This window comes from Drosophila rhopaloa, unplaced genomic scaffold, assembly GCF_018152115.1.
Source record: "Drosophila rhopaloa isolate 14029-0021.01 unplaced genomic scaffold, ASM1815211v1 contig_163, whole genome shotgun sequence".
Lineage (NCBI taxonomy): Eukaryota > Metazoa > Arthropoda > Insecta > Diptera > Drosophilidae > Drosophila > Drosophila rhopaloa.
The window spans coordinates 10,260,051-10,278,019 of record NW_025335043.1 but is presented as its reverse complement, the minus strand read 5'-3'; the positions used below and the strand labels follow the sequence as shown (position 1 = coordinate 10,278,019).

At 40.7% G+C, this 17,969-nt stretch overlaps 2 protein-coding genes across 4 annotated transcripts; one reads left to right on the top strand and one right to left on the bottom strand.

Moving 5' to 3' along the window:
• Positions 1–16: 16 nt before the first annotated feature.
• Positions 17–4,460, top strand: LOC108049528. The gene is made up of 2 exons (XM_044457993.1): positions 17–475; positions 538–4,460. Exons 1-2 carry the CDS (start codon positions 390–392, stop codon positions 4,361–4,363), a joined length of 3,912 nt encoding a protein of 1,303 aa, XP_044313928.1. The 5' UTR covers positions 17–389; the 3' UTR covers positions 4,364–4,460.
• Positions 4,461–4,620: 160 nt separating this feature from the next.
• On the bottom strand, positions 4,621–17,965 carry LOC108047976 (mitogen-activated protein kinase kinase kinase 13-B). Of its 3 annotated transcripts, none has more exons than XM_044457995.1 (8): positions 17,865–17,965; positions 15,026–15,260; positions 8,986–9,474; positions 8,455–8,646; positions 7,739–8,392; positions 7,522–7,675; positions 6,237–7,138; positions 4,621–6,162 (listed from the first exon to the last, which is right to left on the bottom strand). In XM_044457995.1, the coding sequence occupies exons 2-8, from the start codon at positions 15,178–15,180 to the stop codon at positions 5,760–5,762; spliced, it is 2,949 nt and encodes a 982-aa protein (XP_044313930.1). In that variant the 5' UTR covers positions 15,181–15,260; positions 17,865–17,965; the 3' UTR covers positions 4,621–5,759. The 3 variants fall into 3 exon arrangements, with proteins under 3 accessions (XP_044313930.1, XP_044313929.1, XP_044313931.1); XM_044457994.1 differs by lacking the exon at positions 17,865–17,965 and adding an exon at positions 16,299–16,447; XM_044457996.1 differs by lacking the exons at positions 15,026–15,260; positions 17,865–17,965 and adding an exon at positions 13,090–13,742.
• Between the last annotated feature and the right edge of the window lie 4 nt (positions 17,966–17,969).

Sequence of the window (17,969 nt, the reverse complement as noted above, 5' to 3'; positions counted from 1 at the left end):
TCAACAGTTAAAAATACAGGTTGTTGCATATTGCAACTCAATTCAAATTTAAATTAAGTCAAATTGATTACAAAAAAATATCAAAGCATCAACAAAATTTTATGTAATTTTTACTGAATAAGAATGTAAATGTTAATTTCTCGAAATGTTTAGATTTATTTTATTTTTGAGTTTATCTTAAATTTTTATTTATTCCTTATTTAATTTCCTGTATTTGAATCCGATATCTTGACCAAAATTCGAAGTAAAAGTAAAATATATTATTTTGTGATTCAGCTAGTAATCAATGCTGCCTTTTTGCAATATTCAACTAAAATTCCAGTAGAACAAAAACTGAAAAAAAGTGAAAAATTTTGTTTGTATCAAATTTGAATTCCAGACCGCCGAGGATGCCGATCAGCCAACAGGATCTGTGTCGTATGGCCAGCACGCCGAGCTGTTGTCCTCGGTTCAACAAGAGCCACACGAGCAATACGTGAGGGGTACTTCAGGTGCCGGAAATGGTTAAAACTGATCCGTTTTCCTGATTATCCTTAGGTACTTTAGCTACGCTGATCAGGATCTGGGCAGAAAGTTCTACGGCGGAGGATCTTCCATGGAGGAACCCAGCTGCGATCACTGGCAATTCTGCGAGAAGGTGCCCAATCGCTCGGAAGTGGAGGCCGACTCCTTGGGCAGTCCCGTGGGTCTGGTCTGCTCCAATACCATCTTGAACAATCCCTGCGGATCTTCCCCTAAACAGCAGGAGGCGAATGTCCTTAATTTCGCCACCTATCTGAAGGCTTTTGCCTTGATTTATGTCCTGCCGGAAGTCGATTGGACGTCCGAGAAGATCGACATGCTGCTGGAGGAGGGCTCTGATTTATTCCGGACCAGCTCAGAAATGGAACAAGAGCAGGAGAATGGGGAGGATAATAAGCTGTTTCAGCCGGAGATTTACACCAACGAGGAGAAGCGGATTAAGAGGAATTTTAATCTCGAAGGGCACACCTTTACTTTGGCATTGGAACCTCGTTATCTGGGAGCTGGGACGAAGCCCCTGGAACAGCAGCCCTCCCATACCATCAAGAATTTGAGGCCCGTGCTACTTAGCTTCTTTAAATCCAGTCGCTACTGTCTTCTTCTCACCCGAGTTGGTCACTTGCTCATCTGGCGGCGCAAAAGAGTATTCTTTGTGCTGGACGTGAAGGGCAGAAGGAGGGATGACCTGCAGACCGTCGTGGACAATGGAGTGGCCATGCTGGTGTGCCTGAAAACCATCGATAATGTGGTCCATCTGGCCAGCAACTTGAGTGGCATTTCCCCCGAAGATGGGTTCACCATTCGGGAACTGGTGGTGGTGCGTTTGGAGACCCCAGATGGGCGCATCTATATGCGCGACACTAGCCACCGATCCATAGAATTCAAGGTGGTGAACAAGAGCTATGCCTATCTGAAGGGTACCCTGCATCTCTCGCTGAACCAAAATGATCCGGTTAGGAATCGCAGCAGCTTGATGGTGGCCGTGGGCTCAATCCTGGCCAGCAAAATCGATCACCCGGCCAACTGGGACACCAATATGCTGGATCGCTTAATCTGCTATGGAGTGGAGCTATGCCGTAATTGCTGGGCGGATTGCTTGAGGGATCGACGACCCATCGATCTGGACACCTTTCCCACCCAACTTCGGATGGGTCAGTATGTGCTCGAGCTGAAACTGATTCCGAATGTGAGGACGGGTCACTGGAAATGCGGAGTGCGTATTATTGGCACGGACTTCCAGGCTCACGTATTGGAGGCTCTCAAGGAGTACGGGAACGTGGTGTTCCAGATCAACAATCAGATGTATGCCATGTGGGCCAAGGATGAGTTCTACTACCTGCTCGATCCCTATCGCCACACCATAGTGGGCACCCATGTGGACGAGGATAAGGCGGATGGGGTCAAGTGGGCCACGGTGCGCATGTTCCGCGACCAGCTGACCATGCTCAGCGTGTTCCACCAGCTGCTGATGGAGTCCAACCGGCAGTCGGCCTACTATCTGCATGTAATCCGTATCCGTAATCTCGCCGAGTGTCCCGAGGGATACGCCTTGGCTCCGTCGCCCGAGGATGTGGACAACCACGATGTAAAGTCCCTGAACGAACCCATATTCTTCAATGAGCAGCAAGGAGTGAGTGTGTGTGATAGATCCCTGGCGGAGATCAGCGACTACGAGGAGGATGTGGTCAGTCTCACGGACGACAAGTTTGACATTAAGAAATTTAAAATCCTCGAGGACAAATTTGACGTAGAGCGACAGAATGCGGGGGAGGAGTGTGAAATGTGCGAGGAGGAGATGGAAACCAAGTCACGTTGTCGCTGTCCTGGCAAGAAACGCATCAACCAAGCCAAATCCGACTCCAGAGTCCAGACCTCAAAAAGGTCATCAAATAGCAGATGTGAATGTCGTTGTATGCCCATCAAAAATAATTGCCTTAAAACCTCTACAAAATCCAGGAAACCCATTCTTAAAAAGGAGCAGGAGAAAAGGGAAACCGCTGGAAATGTGTTTCTAAAAGAAAAGCGGGTGTCTCCCGAGATCCCCACACTGAGCAAAAAAAACGTGGAATTCACAAGACCCATACCAATTAAAGGATCAGGTTTGGTAAGATCCTCTAGGCAAACCGGTGGAGCGTCTTCCAATTTTTCTCCCTCCCAGTCCCCTGAGCGATCCAAATCTAAAGAGGGCAAAATTATTAGAAAATATACAAAAATCTCCAGACAAACTGGAGGCAGGTCTTCCACCCGTTCTCGCACCAAGTCCCCAAAATGTTCTAGATCTAAAGATGGATTATCTCCTGGCAGGATTAACACAAAGATCCTGGGAAAGGAAGCTCTTTCAAATGGGCTAAGTCCCAAAGTAGATTTCACCCAGGGATCAACCGCGAGGGAAACTGGTGGCAGATCATCCAGCTATACTCGACCCAAGTCCCCTGTTTGCTCCAAATCTAGACGAGGATCATCTCCTGGCAGGACTATCATTAAGAGGTCTCACAAGGGAGCAGCACAAGGATCAATCGCCAGGGAAATGGGTGGGAGGTCGTCCAACCATTCTCCAACTAAGTGTCCTGTTCGATCCAAATCTCCAGGCTCGACTACTATTAACAGCTTTCCAAAGAAAGAAGCCCCAGGAGCAATCGTCAGGGGAACGGGTGACAGGTCTTCCAGCCCTTCCCCCGCCAATTCCCCTGTCCGTTTTAAGTCCAGACAAGGATCATCACCAGGAAGGATTACGAAAAAAATTATAAAAATCTCCAGGGAATCTGGGGGGAGGACATCCAGCCCCTCTCCTCAAAAATCACCTCAGCGCTCACGATCTAAAGAAGGGTCATCTTCCGGAAGGCCTATGAAAAAAATGTTTAAAACTCTTAGACAAACTGGCACCAAGTCCCAAGTACGATCCACATCTAGAGAAGGATCATCTCCTGGCAGGACTACTATTGAGGGCTCTCTAAAGGGTCCGGCTTCCAAGGGGATAGGTGCCCAACTAGCTAAACCCAAAGAAAAAACCCTTCTCGATACTGCCACCAAGTTATTGGGGAATGCGGTTACTAAAGTTGCCAGTCCGAAATTGATAGTCAATAAAGATGAAGCCAGAAATGATTGCACAAACGGAAAAGGAGGAATGCTCCTGAAGGAAGCACTCATCAAAATGACCGCCGTGAAAGAATCACCAAAAAGAATCTTCGCTCCGACAGATATACTCCAGCAATCCGCGGATAAGCCCGATAGCCTTGGGGTTGCGCCTGTGGCCACCGCCCACTTAATCACGCCAGCTGCCTCGGGACTTTCACGCGATTTGGACCAGGAGACGAGTTCCTTACCGAACATGGAGTTTCAGAACATAGAAGACTTTAACGAGCACCCTGAAGAATGCTGCTGCAGTTGCAGAATGGAGAATCCCACGGAGAACAGTGTATCCCAAGTAGCGGTGCCCAGATTCCCCGGCTTCAATCGGGTGCCACAACTCCTGGCCGTCGCTGGATCCGAGAGTGGAACCGTGGAGAGCCTTAACCGGCTGCTGGGCTCCGCCTTCAAGGTGGCCAACCGGGTGCTCACGATGACGCCGTGGGGCAACTACGTGGTCTTCCGACATCATCCCACCCACATGGCGGAGTCGGCGGCCACGTGGTTCTACGTGTTCGATGGCTGCACCTGCGACATCGATCGCTTCCGGCACTTGGATCTCTCCAAGGGCACAGCCGGCTTGATCGCATTCCGCAAGCAATCGGAGGTGGTGTGCCATATAATCGATTCGCGGGAGGAGAAGGCGCTGAATATGCTGGCCACCCAAGTGAAGGATCCTCCACACAAAAGGCTGCAAAAGCTGTTGGCTCGTTGACATTCGTAAAAATCGCATTTCAAAATTAACTTGGCCAGAATAAAATTTGGAATAAGCTGAACTGGTGGATTAAATTATAATGATCTTATGAGACATGCGAAAGTTACGTACATCACATTTAATAGGTTTTTTTAATAAAATTTTCAAAATTTCTAAGACTATATATTTTTTGAAAATTTTAATTTCATTATATAGAATTGTTTAAGCTCTGGTTTTTTTATCGAAGATTTTCTAAAATAAACACGGTCGACCAAGGATTATAGCGTTCTTTCATGTTTTCATTTTATTATTATTGCTAATTCGTATGAGTTCGTTAAAATTAAACTTAATATTGAGTACATTCACATAATGTAGGGAAAAGTCGCGCACGAAGAAGCGACATATCTTACGAAGCTAAACATCCAACTAGTGTGTAAATATATAGAATATATATATATTGAGTGTATATAGAATTATATTAAATTTGTAATTCGTTTTGCAGCTGATGAACGATTTCCAGAGGGGCGAAAATATATTGTTATCTGCTCCATAAGTTGTTTATAAGGTCTAGAAAGTGCTCATGGCCACGTCATAGCCGCGGTCAGATTTACCAGATTATCATTTAATTTCTCCAAAATGTATTACCATTTTTCTTTTTTTGTGTTTGCATTAAGGCACTGAAGCTTGGAATTTTGTGCATATAGAAATAAGATTTTTCGAATGGCAAATTCCCCGCATAATTCGGAAACTTTCATTCGAATGCGTCTACAAAATTATACGTACAATGCGCTTCTTTAAAAACACGTTCCTTTCAAGTTCTCAGCAAATTTTGCTTTATAAAAAATATCCCTGACTATTTCTTCTCTTACATTTCGTTACTATTTAATGCCTGAGGCCAATTCTATTTTGTTGCTTTGTAGTTCGGTTTTTGTGGGTTTTCCTTTTGTGTTGTGGTTCAAGCTCTTATTATCGAATCAAAAACTATGCTTAATAGCTATAATTACATGTACAATAGGGCATTTTTAAAATATATTACAAAGGCAGCTATCTAAGGACAAGAATAATAGTAATATTAACTAAATCTAATGCGAAATTATATTCAGCAAAATAGGAAATGCATGGATACGAGTACGACACGAAAAAGATTGCCCCAACCCAAAAGGTTTTTGTTTCCTTCTTATGTGTATTAGAATCAAATCCTCCGAAACGGTCAACGCTTGAAGGCTGAATTCCAATTACACGTTTACATATAAATTAGAAAAGAGTTTTAGATCTGGACATGAACATAGATAATACCATACAATTTGGGGCGATTTCTCGTTGAGTATATAGGAGATAGTTTTTGCTGTGTAACGTGGACAACTCTAGTTTCGGGATTAGTTTAGGAGTTCTCACTTAGGCTAGATATCGTACTAGGTTAGACCATATTGACGGCGCCATCAGCCTCAAAAGTGGGTATGGATATAATATCGCTGCTGCGCACGGCGCCCATCGGCAACGCTGAACCTTCGACTGTCCTGGCCTTCGCCACCCGATTGCCCTGCTCCTCGTCGCTGGAATCACTCGAATCGTCGTCGGGATCGCTATAGCTGTTGGTTGAGGTGGATGTGTCCTGGGTTTTCTTCATGGCCGTTGCAATATCCGTATTGCTCTCGAGCGTCGAGTGCTGACTCGAGGGCGAGTGGCTGTACTCAGAGGTGTTCTCCTCCTCGTCGGTGACGATAACGGCATTGCGCTTGTGGATGGCAATCTTTTGCGAGAGTGGAGCTTTGTAGCTGCGACGCGGTCGCATACCACGACCAATGGGCAGGCGGCCAAAACTGAAATTGGGAGATAATTCACATTAATCTTGTTGTCCAAACTTATTGCACACAAATAAATTTCCAATCCTCACCTCCTTCTCCTCAGGGCGTGCTTGTAGTCCGTGGTTTCGCCCTCCTCATCTGACCAGCTGTCTTGCTCGTGGGATTCTCCGTTGGCAATGCTTATCGAACTTCCGTTGGGGTTATCTCCCATCGGGTGCTTCCGTCGTTTGCTCTGCGTGCTGCTGCATCGACTCAAGCACGGACTGTTACCACTCTCGCGCAATTCTACAGGCGAAGCTCCTCCTCCATTTCCGTTCTCCGTGTTGCTGTTGGAATTCGTGTTGGACTGAATAGATAGGCGGTTCTCGTTGATAAATTCAATGACTTTGCGTCCCAGGCGATCCAGGTTTTCATTGTCGCTACAGCATTCGGTCATGTCCAATCGCTCGTTGCTGTTCATAACATCGTCAATAAGCTGATCGGGACTAGAGCAGGCATCCTGGTAGGTCAGCTCGCTAGTGCTCAGCGAGTTGCCATTCGACGGACAGGCAGGATTCAGGACACCAGCAGCGGATGAAGTGCTTCCGCTGCGTGCCCTCGCCTGAGCTTGAGCAATTTTCTGTACCCTTTGCAGTTGCAGCGGCAGCTGGCGATGATTCGGGACGGGCACATCGATGGGTTGAGATTGAGGAGCCTCTGCGCTGGGACTAATGTCCGTTTCACTGACATCCATGGCATCTGTTTGCGTTTGCCGCTCCACCAGCTGAACCTTTCGGTTCTCCGGTTCGCTCAGGTAGCGACGATCTCGCGTCGGACTGTATTTGGGTGGGGCGCCAAAAGATCCGGAGCCGTTGCGTCGATGCCGGAAGTTCTTTTTGTTTTTGTTTGGCATCGTGCCGCCAATGCCGCTGCCTGGGATTATGTTGGCCAGATAAGATTTGGGCTGGCAATTGCTGTCCAATTGGGCATATAGCACACACTTCACAGGAGACTGCAAAATATAAGATGTTATTTTCTTCACACTATGTTCCATTATGCTAATCGAAAATGATTAATGTTCAATCTTGGTTGTTCCTTAAGATAACATTCCACTCAAGTAGCCCATGATATACCATATACGATAATATCCTATAAGGGGTCAATTACCTAACAAAGTTTCAATGGAATTAGATTGCTAAAAAAATTTCTGACTTTAATTTTATTTTTTAACTGAAAATAAAAATTGAATGAAAGCACTTATCGACTCCTTAAATAAATGGGTACCGAAAATTCGTCCATAGCAATCTTTCTTATATATGAGCAATATATTTAATCTTGACAAATGTAGCAGTCGTCCGGTGAATATATACATTAAAGCAATAAAATGAGTTGTACCTCCGGCGTAGTTTCTGGATCTGGCGTAGTGGATTGTTGTTGAATGGCGGCCTGTGGAGCGTTCAGTCGTCGGCGATAATGCTGCATTTTTCTGAGTGTATTACCCAATCGTCGCGTCGGCTTATAGCCACTGCCAGGTAGCTTTCGTTCACGTCTAAAAATAATATATAGGGGTTATCATTTTAAACTTATTTCATTGCTACACTCCTGCACTTACTCAGCGATTTCCTTCTCCTTCTCCTGCAACTGGGACATGCACTCGCTGAGCTCGAAGAACAGCTGGTTCGTCTTCTGCAGCTTCTCCTCGTACACCATTCGGATATCCTGGGCATGTCGCCACTCTGCCGTGCGCCGTTTAATCAGATCTTGCTCGTACTTGTGTATGCTAGTGCCATTTTGGGTTATCTCCTTCAGGTGCGATCGCACCTCCTCCTTCCATGACTTTTGCGTCTCAAAATATTGCTTTTCAGTTTTTCGCAACAGTTCGGGGCCGGCGATGTCCAAGTGCGCCAGAATCTGCCGAAACGAAGGCCGATTGCGGGGCTTGCTCTTCCAGCAAAGTTTGACAAGCAGCTTGAATCCCTCGGGACAAGTGCTCGGAACCAACAGCTTGAGTGAGTTATTGCCGACACCCCAGATAATGGCCGATGAGTCCACATCCTTGTAGGGTATCTCGCAGGTAAGCATTTCCCAGAGTACCACTCCGTATGACCAAATATCCACCTTCTCGGAGCACGGTTCATTCCGGATCACTTCCGGTGCCATCCAGGCAACTGTGCCGGCAAAACTCATCTTGGTGCTAATCTCGTTCCACTCGCGACTCGTGCCAAAGTCGCTGATCTTTACCACCTCATTTGTACTAATCAGTATGCTGAAAAATAAATAATAGTCCCAATTAAAACAATGTTTTCATGTTGATTTTCTATGACTCACTTGGGACTTTTCAAATCTCTATGTATGATCTTATGGGAATGCAGATATTGCATTCCCAGGGCAATTTGCTTGGACCAAGAGACCAAGCGGGACGGTAACATGACTTGCCCCTCCTTGAGAATGTTCTGCAAAGGCCCATAGGGACAGAACTCCATGATGATGCAGAACACTGGCGATTGCGTGCAAACTCCCCTGCAAAAGGTAACCAATATTAAAATCCGATTCTCTTTTTATTTAAATTTGAATACAAAACACAAGCTAAGCCAGAAAAACCCAATGAGTTGATAAGTGGCTTTGTTTTGTATTAAGCATTTTTTCACTGATAAAGAACAACAAAAATTTGTATCATGGGCATTTTGCTTAATTTTAAGCCCGACGTTAATAATCGCTTAAAAATTAATGTTTTTAATGGCAGTTTTCTAATGGTAGTTAACAAAAAATTATAAAAATAAAATTCGTTGAGTTTAAGGGATTTTAGTAAATAATACAATAGATTTCGCCAGATTAAACAATTGCAATTTCCATACTCACTTAAACTTAATAATGTTTTCGTGATCGAGCTTCCTGAGATGCTTGATATCAGTTTCCTTGTGTTCCTTAACCTTCTTCACAGCAACAATCTCGTTCTTTAGCTTGCCACTGAAGACGGCTCCCTGTGCTCCACTTCCGAGCCACTCCAAATCCGTGATAGACTCGAAGGGAATCTGCCAGTCTTCGCTCCGCTGACTCTTCACCTCGATCACGCCCGTCTTTCCGATAAACGACAGCACGGGCTTCATGCATCCCAGCAGTCCGTACATCCAGCCAATCGGCTTGTCCGGATGTCCGAAGTTCGCCGCCGCTCCTCCCACGTGAGGTGGCCAGCGCTGTTGGCACGTGTTTTCCGCACTGCTGTCCGTGATCTCCGCATAGTTGTTGTGATGCTGGAGGCGGGGCGGAGAGTCCAAGTCGGCGGACTTGAAGGGCAGGTCTGTGGCGGCGATGCCCAGGTGACCGAACTCATCCTGCAGGCAAGCCATGCTGTAAGGAAATAAATATATGTATTAAGTTTAAATGTTTGTAAATTAAATCAAATCATATTTTTAAAATTTTATTTGATTTGTAATTTCCATCTTTTAATTGCGGTTTATATTTATAGATTCTTCCCAAAACCCTATTTAAACTTTTTCGCTGTTGACATCTTTTAAACTGCGTAAAACAAATAACCAGATGGGCACCTTCGATATTAACAAATGAAACTTGTATTAAATCTGTTCTAAAATTCCAACGAATTAATTATATGCCAGTTAAACGTTTTAATCATAAGTATTACAATTATAATTCCGGGAACCAGATAAAAACTCTCCTTGTGATGCCGATTGTTTGAATGCAACAACTATTTATAGACTTGCAAAATTATAAATAAAATTGCCATAGTAAATTATGTGGTGTCGGTATGTTAGCATGTTTTATACAAAGTTTTTTAAGTTATTTGTACAATAATTTTTAAGGTGCGCATTGCTGCATTTAAGCCATATTATATATTTATTGTAAATACGCTTTTGGGACTGCGCTTTGTATTTCAACATTATCACTCATACGCATTTTGGTCGTATAAGTAATTTTTACGAAAAAATGGAAAAAATAAAATTATTTGATTTTTGAATAAACACCAATATCGACACCAATAAACGGTGAAAAAGGGTTTTGTTTTTAATGGTGTACATGGGTGTATCACATACAACACCTGTAATCTTTTATTTAATTTATATTTTATATCGTCGGACAAGAATTTATACTCTCTTGTGCTCCCCCAATGGAAAGTTACGCATTCCATAGGCATAATCGGCCAAGCCTATCAAAAATGGATAGAGAAAAGTTTTGTTGTCACCATACAATAAAAGGGGAATAATGGGGGTACCGAATTTTGGAAAATGCTATTCGGTCAAAAATGGCTAGGGAGACACTATTCAATAAAAGAGCACTAATGAGGGTACCAAATTTTGGAAAATGTTAAGTGTTAAAGCTTTAATTAAAACAAGAAAGGAAAGCTAACTTCGGGCGGAGCCGAAGTTGATATACCCTTGCAGAATACTCTGTAAATTATATTCTCCAAAATTATTCATATGATGCATTCTTAATACTCATAAAAAATCCGAACTTCCTAACTTTAACAACAACAAAGTTATGGCATTTCCAATCGTTCAGTTATATGGCAGCTATAGGATATAGTCGGCCGATCCTTATGAAATTTGATAGGTCGGATTGATTGGCCAAAAATAAAATCCATAGAAAATCCCAACTTCCTAACTTTACAAACACCAAAGTTATGGCATTTCCGATCAATCAGTTATATGGCAGCTATAGGATATAGTCGGCCGATCCTTATGAAATTTGGTAGGTCGGATTGATTGGCCAAAAATAAAATCCATAGAAAATCCCAACTTCCTAACTTAACAAACACCAAAGTTATGGCATTTCCGATCATTCAGTTATATGGCAGCTATAGGATATAGTCGGCCGATCCTTATGAAATTTGGTGGGTCGGATTGATTGGCCAAATATAAAACCCATAGAAAATCCCAACTTTCTAACTTTACAAACACCAAAGTTATGGCATTTCCGATCAATCAGTTATATGGCAGCTATAGGATATAGTCGGCCGATCCTTATGAAATTTGGTAGGTTGGATTGATTGGCCAAATATAAAACCCATAGAAAATCCCAACTTCCTAACTTTACAAACACGAAAGTTATGGCATTTCCGATCAATCAGTTATATGGCAGCTATAGGATATAGTCGGCCGATCCTTATGAAATTTGGTAGGTTGGATTGATTGGCCAAATATAAAACCCATAGAAAATCCCAACTTCCTAACTTTACAAACACGAAAGTTATGGCATTTCCGATCAATCAGTTATATGGCAGCTATAGGATATAGTCGGCCGATCCCGGCCGTTCCGACTTATATACTGCGTGCAAAGGAAAGAAGGGTGTGTGCAAAGTTTCAATCCGATAGCTTTAAAACTGAGAGACTAGTTTGCGTAGAAACAGACAGACGGACAGACGGACAGACGGACATGGCTATATCAACTCAGGAGGTGATCCTGATCAAGAATATATATACTTTATAGGGTCGGAGATGTCTCCTTCACTGCGTTGCACACTTTTGACCAAAATTATAATACCCTCTGCAAGGGTATAAAAATCAGAACCACAAAACTTCCAATACCTTTATCAACAAACTCTACTTTTCAGTGGGCGCCATTATTATCAACTAAAATGTTTATGGCAGGCTATCTATCAATCAAAAATTTTGCTATAAATAAGGCGATTACGCATAACTTTTAAATAGTCATTTCTTATTGATTTATGTAATCTTTTATTTAAAAACATCAGTGATATAAAAATAGCATTACACCCAGCATCATAAATTGAAATAAAAGAAAAACGTCGCAATACACAGAGTTTATTGCCAGTAAATCGTTCGTATGATAATCGAAGTGCTTTTCGCGATTTCTATGTTTACACACGCCATAATTATCATTTTTCGTGCTGACACAGTGAAGGCGCACAAAAAAGTGAACTTTGATAAAAAAAAAGCCTGTGCAAATAAATATTATAGAAGTGATCGCTCGAATTTCAGTTCTACGCGCACAAAAAGCCTTCCTGTTGGAATTCGTGTTTGCTTTTCTGTCCGATAAGATAAATAAACACAGGACAATGGGCTTGGGGAAGGGGGTGGAGTGCAAAAGCGGCAGCAGGTGAAAAAACATTTATCATTTATCACTGCCAGAATAGCAGTATAACAACAACCCCGAGTAGAAAGTCTGTTAGGTGAATTCACCTGCCAAACACTTACACTCATGCACCCACGCTTTTATAAGCCGTCAATCTACCGTTCTGTTCAGATTTCGTTTAGCATTAGTATTAATACTAGAGATGAACACGTGACTCAAATACTTATATTATTATATTGGTTATTCAATCATTAAAATGAAATGAATAGCAAATGTCGGTAGTTGTTAGATACATACAGCACATCTTATCATTGAAATATTATCGTTTAAAATAAAGATTCTTATATATTTTATATATCCTCAGTAAGTATCTTTTCAAATTAACTTTTTTGACAATATGCTTATTATCTCTTCGGACATATTTTTAAAAAATGTTTGTGTCATATTTGGAAACTTATTTTAGAAATAGTAAATATTAATTCTTATCATTTTGGATTTCTTTATCGTTTATAAAGAAGATGAAGTCAGACGTAATTTGCCCAGTTTATCAGCATTGGCAATAGTGATTCTCCCCCTGATCATGACTTTTTTCTGACAAGAAGATTAAACCCATAAGTATTCCAATATTTGGAGGCATACCTGTTACCCGTTCTTTACTGATTTCTTGTTTCCACATACAGCCGTCCTACTCGCACGCAGTTAGCAACACCCGCCATGAAAATGTCAAAAAACCTTTTGTTTATTTATGAATTTGTAAAAAAGCATTAAGTTCGCACGTTTTGACCTTTGGCGTGTGGTTCATAGAACGCGAATATTTGGCGGCGTCTTCTCATTTCTTTTTTATGCATAGGTCAGCGGTGAATCTTTGAGATTCAGTGACTCAGTGCATCTCGAGATACTTTTGGGGTATTTTACCTTTTTTCTTTGGTGATGATCATGTCGTCTGGCGGGTCATTGTGGCTAAAAAACGGTATTGTGTAGACCATGGTTTATTTGTTTTTCTTTTTTTGTTTGCTTTCGTAATTTGTTGTCGCGCACTAAGAATTTCATTCATTCATGCGACGCGACTGCATTAATGCAAATTTTTACGCTCGCTTTTTTCGCCAGCAGTTTTTCTTTTTTGTTTACGCACTGAGCCAACAACAATACCAGTTGGCCAAGTTTTGATTAAAAGTTCGTGCCAAGCACCAGCAGCTACCACAAAAAAAAAACAACAAACACTAGCGCTTTTTGTCGTCCGATGTACGAGTATAATAATAAAAAAAAACAAATGACGTCAAGGTAAGTTGGTATGATTTTTGTTGTTGTTAATTACAAGAAAAGAGAGACGTAACACTTTCGTTCGCGGTTTTTCAAGAGTGTTGTTGGGCTGGTTTAATGGTTGAGGGAAAAATTGTAATAATTTCACGTATTCGCACAACTGCGTCACACCAACACATAGATACAACACATTTGGCGATAAGCAAGGTTTTTGTTATTGTTTTTTCCACAAATACGAGCGTAATTAAAGCAGGCTTGAGAATTTGACGCGCAAGCGACCGTCCGAAACGATTGATTTTCGCGAACTGAATCGCGAACGGGAGCACAGAATACCGATAAGCCTCCCGTTATCAGTACGAATTTCGCTCTCTTTCGGTTTTACTCCCACTCTGTTCTCCCGTCTGGTGTTTTCACTTGGATTTGTTTTAAACTGACCAAATTCGCAAGTGCCTGTATTGGATGGCGTGCCATTCGAGGTCTCTCTAAGCCAGCCTTTCATCTGGCCACACTCCAAACCAGTTTCCATGGAACCACATGATCAAAACGCACACATATTGACAGGTGAGCGTACTATGGGTGCTAGTGTGTGAACGTGTATGCGACTAGGAAGTTTTTATCCCCAACACCCCCCACCCAGCAATTTTATATCCACACTATAAGTACAGTGGATATCAGTCGAAAAAACACCTCACCTTATTCAGATAAAGTAGACATTGATAAAAAGATACAGATAAAAAGGCGTTAAAAAAAAAAAAAAAAAAAATTTAAACCTTTATTAGAAAATTAATAAAAAATTTAAAATTTAAAAAGAAATGTATCAAAAATATAAATATTCAGTATTTATAAGTTGGATGAAATTTAAAGAATAATAACAGCATACTGTTTGTTGCCTTAGGTTCTCCTGTCCAGTATCTACTGTGTTTACTTTTTAACATTTCACCACAAGCTTTTTGCTTTGCACGTGCTTACAAGCATTATTTATAGCACCCCGGGGTTTTTTCGAACCGATTTCTATTTAGACTTATTGAGCCAAACCATTCCCAACTGGGAAACTATCTGTAGTTAAAGAGTCCCAATTGGGAATATAGAATCCTAAAGTTTATTTTTTGTTGAGGTTAAGCAAGTATGTATTTGTAAGGCTGGTGATAATTCAACATATTAAGAGTTTTTAATTATATCAGGTTATTGAGACTTAACTAAACAGCGTTTAAAAGTTCTTTACAGTGTGCATTGAAGGTCGATTACCCCGCATAATTAAGCACGATTTTTCGTCATATTCTTGAAATATAATTGAAAAATAAAAGTCGAATTTCTTTTCCTCAACCACGTCTTGATTTTAGGCCTTTCAACGTATTTGTATATGTTATAGTTCTTCATTTATTTAAAAAGGCAATTTCAAGGTTTCAACAATTTTAAGAATTCTTTTGTTTTGAAGATAATCCCATTTTAAAGTCTCTTAAAAACTGTTTAATTTGTTCAATATCAGACAACTATATTTTAAAGCTGTCATAGTAGTCTCAATAACTGCAAGGGCATATAAACTTTGACGTCCTTTTCGTGAAACGTATATGGAATTAATAAGTTTACTCACCTCCTTCGGAGGTTGTCCGTCTGATCCAGGGAGAGATTGGGACTGCTGCCGTGGTGTCGCCTCCGGCCGTGGATTTGTTGTTGCCGGGATGCGGCGGTGGCGACATTGACCAGATCATCGCGACTTTTGCTCAGACTGTCGCTGAACGGTTGCATTGTCCAGGATTCCGGATTGGGATTCAAGTGGGTGGTTCTATATTCTTGGTCTTTACGACATTCTGGTCAAAGCGGGGGCACTATAGTAGATACAAATATCACGAAAATCAATCAACTTCTTTTGTTAAGAGATTCCTTTTAACGCGCACCCACACATCAATTCGTAATCTTTTATCAATGAATGGCAAAAATCAATAAGGGAGCAAACGACGTCAAACGGTAAAAGGAGCAGGATGTGGGTTCAAAGGAGTAACGAGATAAAACGAGATAGCAACAGCACCCACGCAAAATAAATCACACACACACTAGCGAAAGAAAGCGCGAGAAGAAGGGTCGATAATTGCACTTGTCAATTATTCACTTTGCATGCCGCCTAAATGTTGTTTTTCTTTCACTTTCAAACTGCAGGCCGAGCTATTTTTATGATGCCTTTAAAAGGCGAATTGCACAAAAGAATAAGCGCACAGACACAATCTTACATACAGGTATTATTTTTGTTTGTACACTGAAAAAAATCATTTCGATATCAGTTAAATTTCAGGTCTAATGAAATGTGTAAGTACGTTATATATTTAATTTTTCAAAATTAAAGCAGTAATAATAGAATAATTGCCCTTAATTACAAAACTCCGGAATTATAACCCACTGGTGCCAAATGAGTTTTGTTTATTTTTTGGGCATAGTATATTAATTAAATATTCAATACACTGATTACATGAATAAAAAGGTTTCATTTCTTTTTGAATTAACATTTTCTTTGTGTGTATAAACTCGACTTCTTCGTTGTTCTTTTTTGTATTTAACTTGGCCAAAGCTAGAACATATAAAAAACAACTCGATGAAATGTTGCCACACACACACAAGCGAACAATTGCTAATGCTGTTCCGTTCACTCGCCCCAAGTCTGTCGCTCTCACTCGCACTAGCAACGGAAGCCTTACAGCGCAGCTTTGTGCTGTTGCTGCTTCTTCTTCTTTTGCTGCTTTTTGCTCGCTCTTTCGCTCTTTTAGCCAAGAAAATCAATATGAAAATTCTTGTATTTGCACATTTTTCACACACTTTGCACACTTTTCCAGCAATTTTCACGGGTTAATTGCATTGATTGCATTATTGCTTACATTGATTTGTTTATTGGCGAAGAACTTTTAATTGATTTCAGCTTGAAAACGAACAATTAAAGACTGGTTTTTAGCTTTGCTGGGACTTCACAGCGAAACGCGTCCGCACCAAAGGTAGATACAAATCGACTAAAAAGCAAAAACTGGCTGCTGGCTTTGGGCCGAAACCCAATCCGCTCTCTCTTGGATTTCCTCCCTCGAAACCGGTTCTGAGCGCAGGTGCCACTGCGCATGTGTGCGGGAGAAAGAGCGTCAGAGAGAGAGCCATGGCCAACCACAAAAAAAAAAAAAAAATAACACTAGCAAGGCACTCCGCTTCTCTTCCTCTTCTCTCTTTTTTTGCCAATAAAACTGGAGTTGGCTTAAAAACTAAAAAAGCTCAAGTCCGCAGCATGCACGACCTAAACGCTTTTAACAGCTTTTGCCGAGGGAATGCGGGAAATGATAATGAAAACAAATAAATAAATGTCACTTATTGAGCGACATTTTCACTATCAGTTTTTAATTACGATAATTGGTTAGGAAAAAAGTGTTGAAATTTCCCTTCAAGAGGTTATTTAGGAATTTTAAAAATTTCAAAATTTTGAAGTCTTGTTCAACAAATAAACATAATTATCTATTTATGCACTTATAAAATCGATCGGAGCTGATTTTTAAAACCTGTGAACACCAAACTAAAAAACATATCAGATCTGATTTCAATTTTAGAAAAAGTTTAAAAAATTACCAAAGTTTTCAAATAAAAATTTCTACAACATATTTACCAAACGTTTGTTAACATTTTTACATATTTTGTTGGTTGCTTGTTTTTGTTAAGTGAAATAAGTAGTATTTATTCTGTGACCACAACTTTAAGTACTTATCATTTTTTGCTATGAACTGCTGAAATTCTCTTTGTATGTATGTATATGATCTCGCAGTTAGTTTATAATACAAAGTTTAAGATTAAGAGTGTAAAAACCCAAAATAAAAATAATATGTCGGTACGTCATTATAGTCGGAACGTCATCAAAGTAAGATTATACAAGAGCAGAGCTGTGAAAGCGATATGTGTCGATTCCCATTTTCCCTTCTCCTGTTTGCACAACAGGTAGAACCAGAAAATGTAAAAAATAATGCAGCAGGTAGCATAATTTCTACGTAAACAAAGATGACTCATAAGCAAAGAAAACGAGGGAATTCTTTGGAGACCATGTTTATGGGACACGATTGGAATTGGTGCTCCTCAACATAGTGAAAAAAATGTATGATCTATGATCTTTATTTTCATTAAAAAAATAATATTATCTTAGTCAAACGTTTACGTTCTAAACAACTAGTTTATAAAAAATATATATATATTTGAACTATTGTTACTTAGAATTTGACTAAATATCTCTGAGACTTTAATTTTTTAATTGTAATTATAATAAAATTTAGTTTATTGATATTTAATCTTTGACTATAAAGCTGAAAATGATCGGTAGTTGGTAGATTAATTTTCTCACAGTGGACTCCCTCCAATCACGCAACACACATTTCCCTTGTTAGAGCAACCTTTTCCCCCACACACTCTTTTTTCAATACCTTTTCTTGTTTGTTCTGTCCAATAAATTGTTATGCTGCCTGCGTGCTTCTCAGGCGTTTTCTTTTGGTCCATTGCGCATGAGTCATGGGGTTTGAGGTATTTGC

What these genes read in the sequence shown, in the direction of transcription:
- LOC108049528 (XM_044457993.1), top strand. Translation starts at nt 390, where the DNA reads ATGCCGATCAGCCAACAGGATCTGTGTCGTATGGCCAGCACGCCGAGC. An exon ending in AAGAGCCACACGAGCAATAC is followed by an intron (nt 476 to 537) that starts GTGAGGGGTACT and finishes GATTATCCTTAG; the next exon opens with GTACTTTAGCTACGCTGATC.
- LOC108047976 (XM_044457995.1), bottom strand. Translation starts at nt 15,180, where the DNA reads ATGCAACCGTTCAGCGACAGTCTGAGCAAAAGTCGCGATGATCTGGTC. An exon ending in ACGGACAACCTCCGAAGGAG is followed by an intron (nt 9,475 to 15,025) that starts GTGAGTAAACTT and finishes ATTTCCTTACAG; the next exon opens with CATGGCTTGCCTGCAGGATG. An exon ending in AAGGAGAAGGAAATCGCTGA is followed by an intron (nt 7,676 to 7,738) that starts GTAAGTGCAGGA and finishes TATTATTTTTAG; the next exon opens with ACGTGAACGAAAGCTACCTG.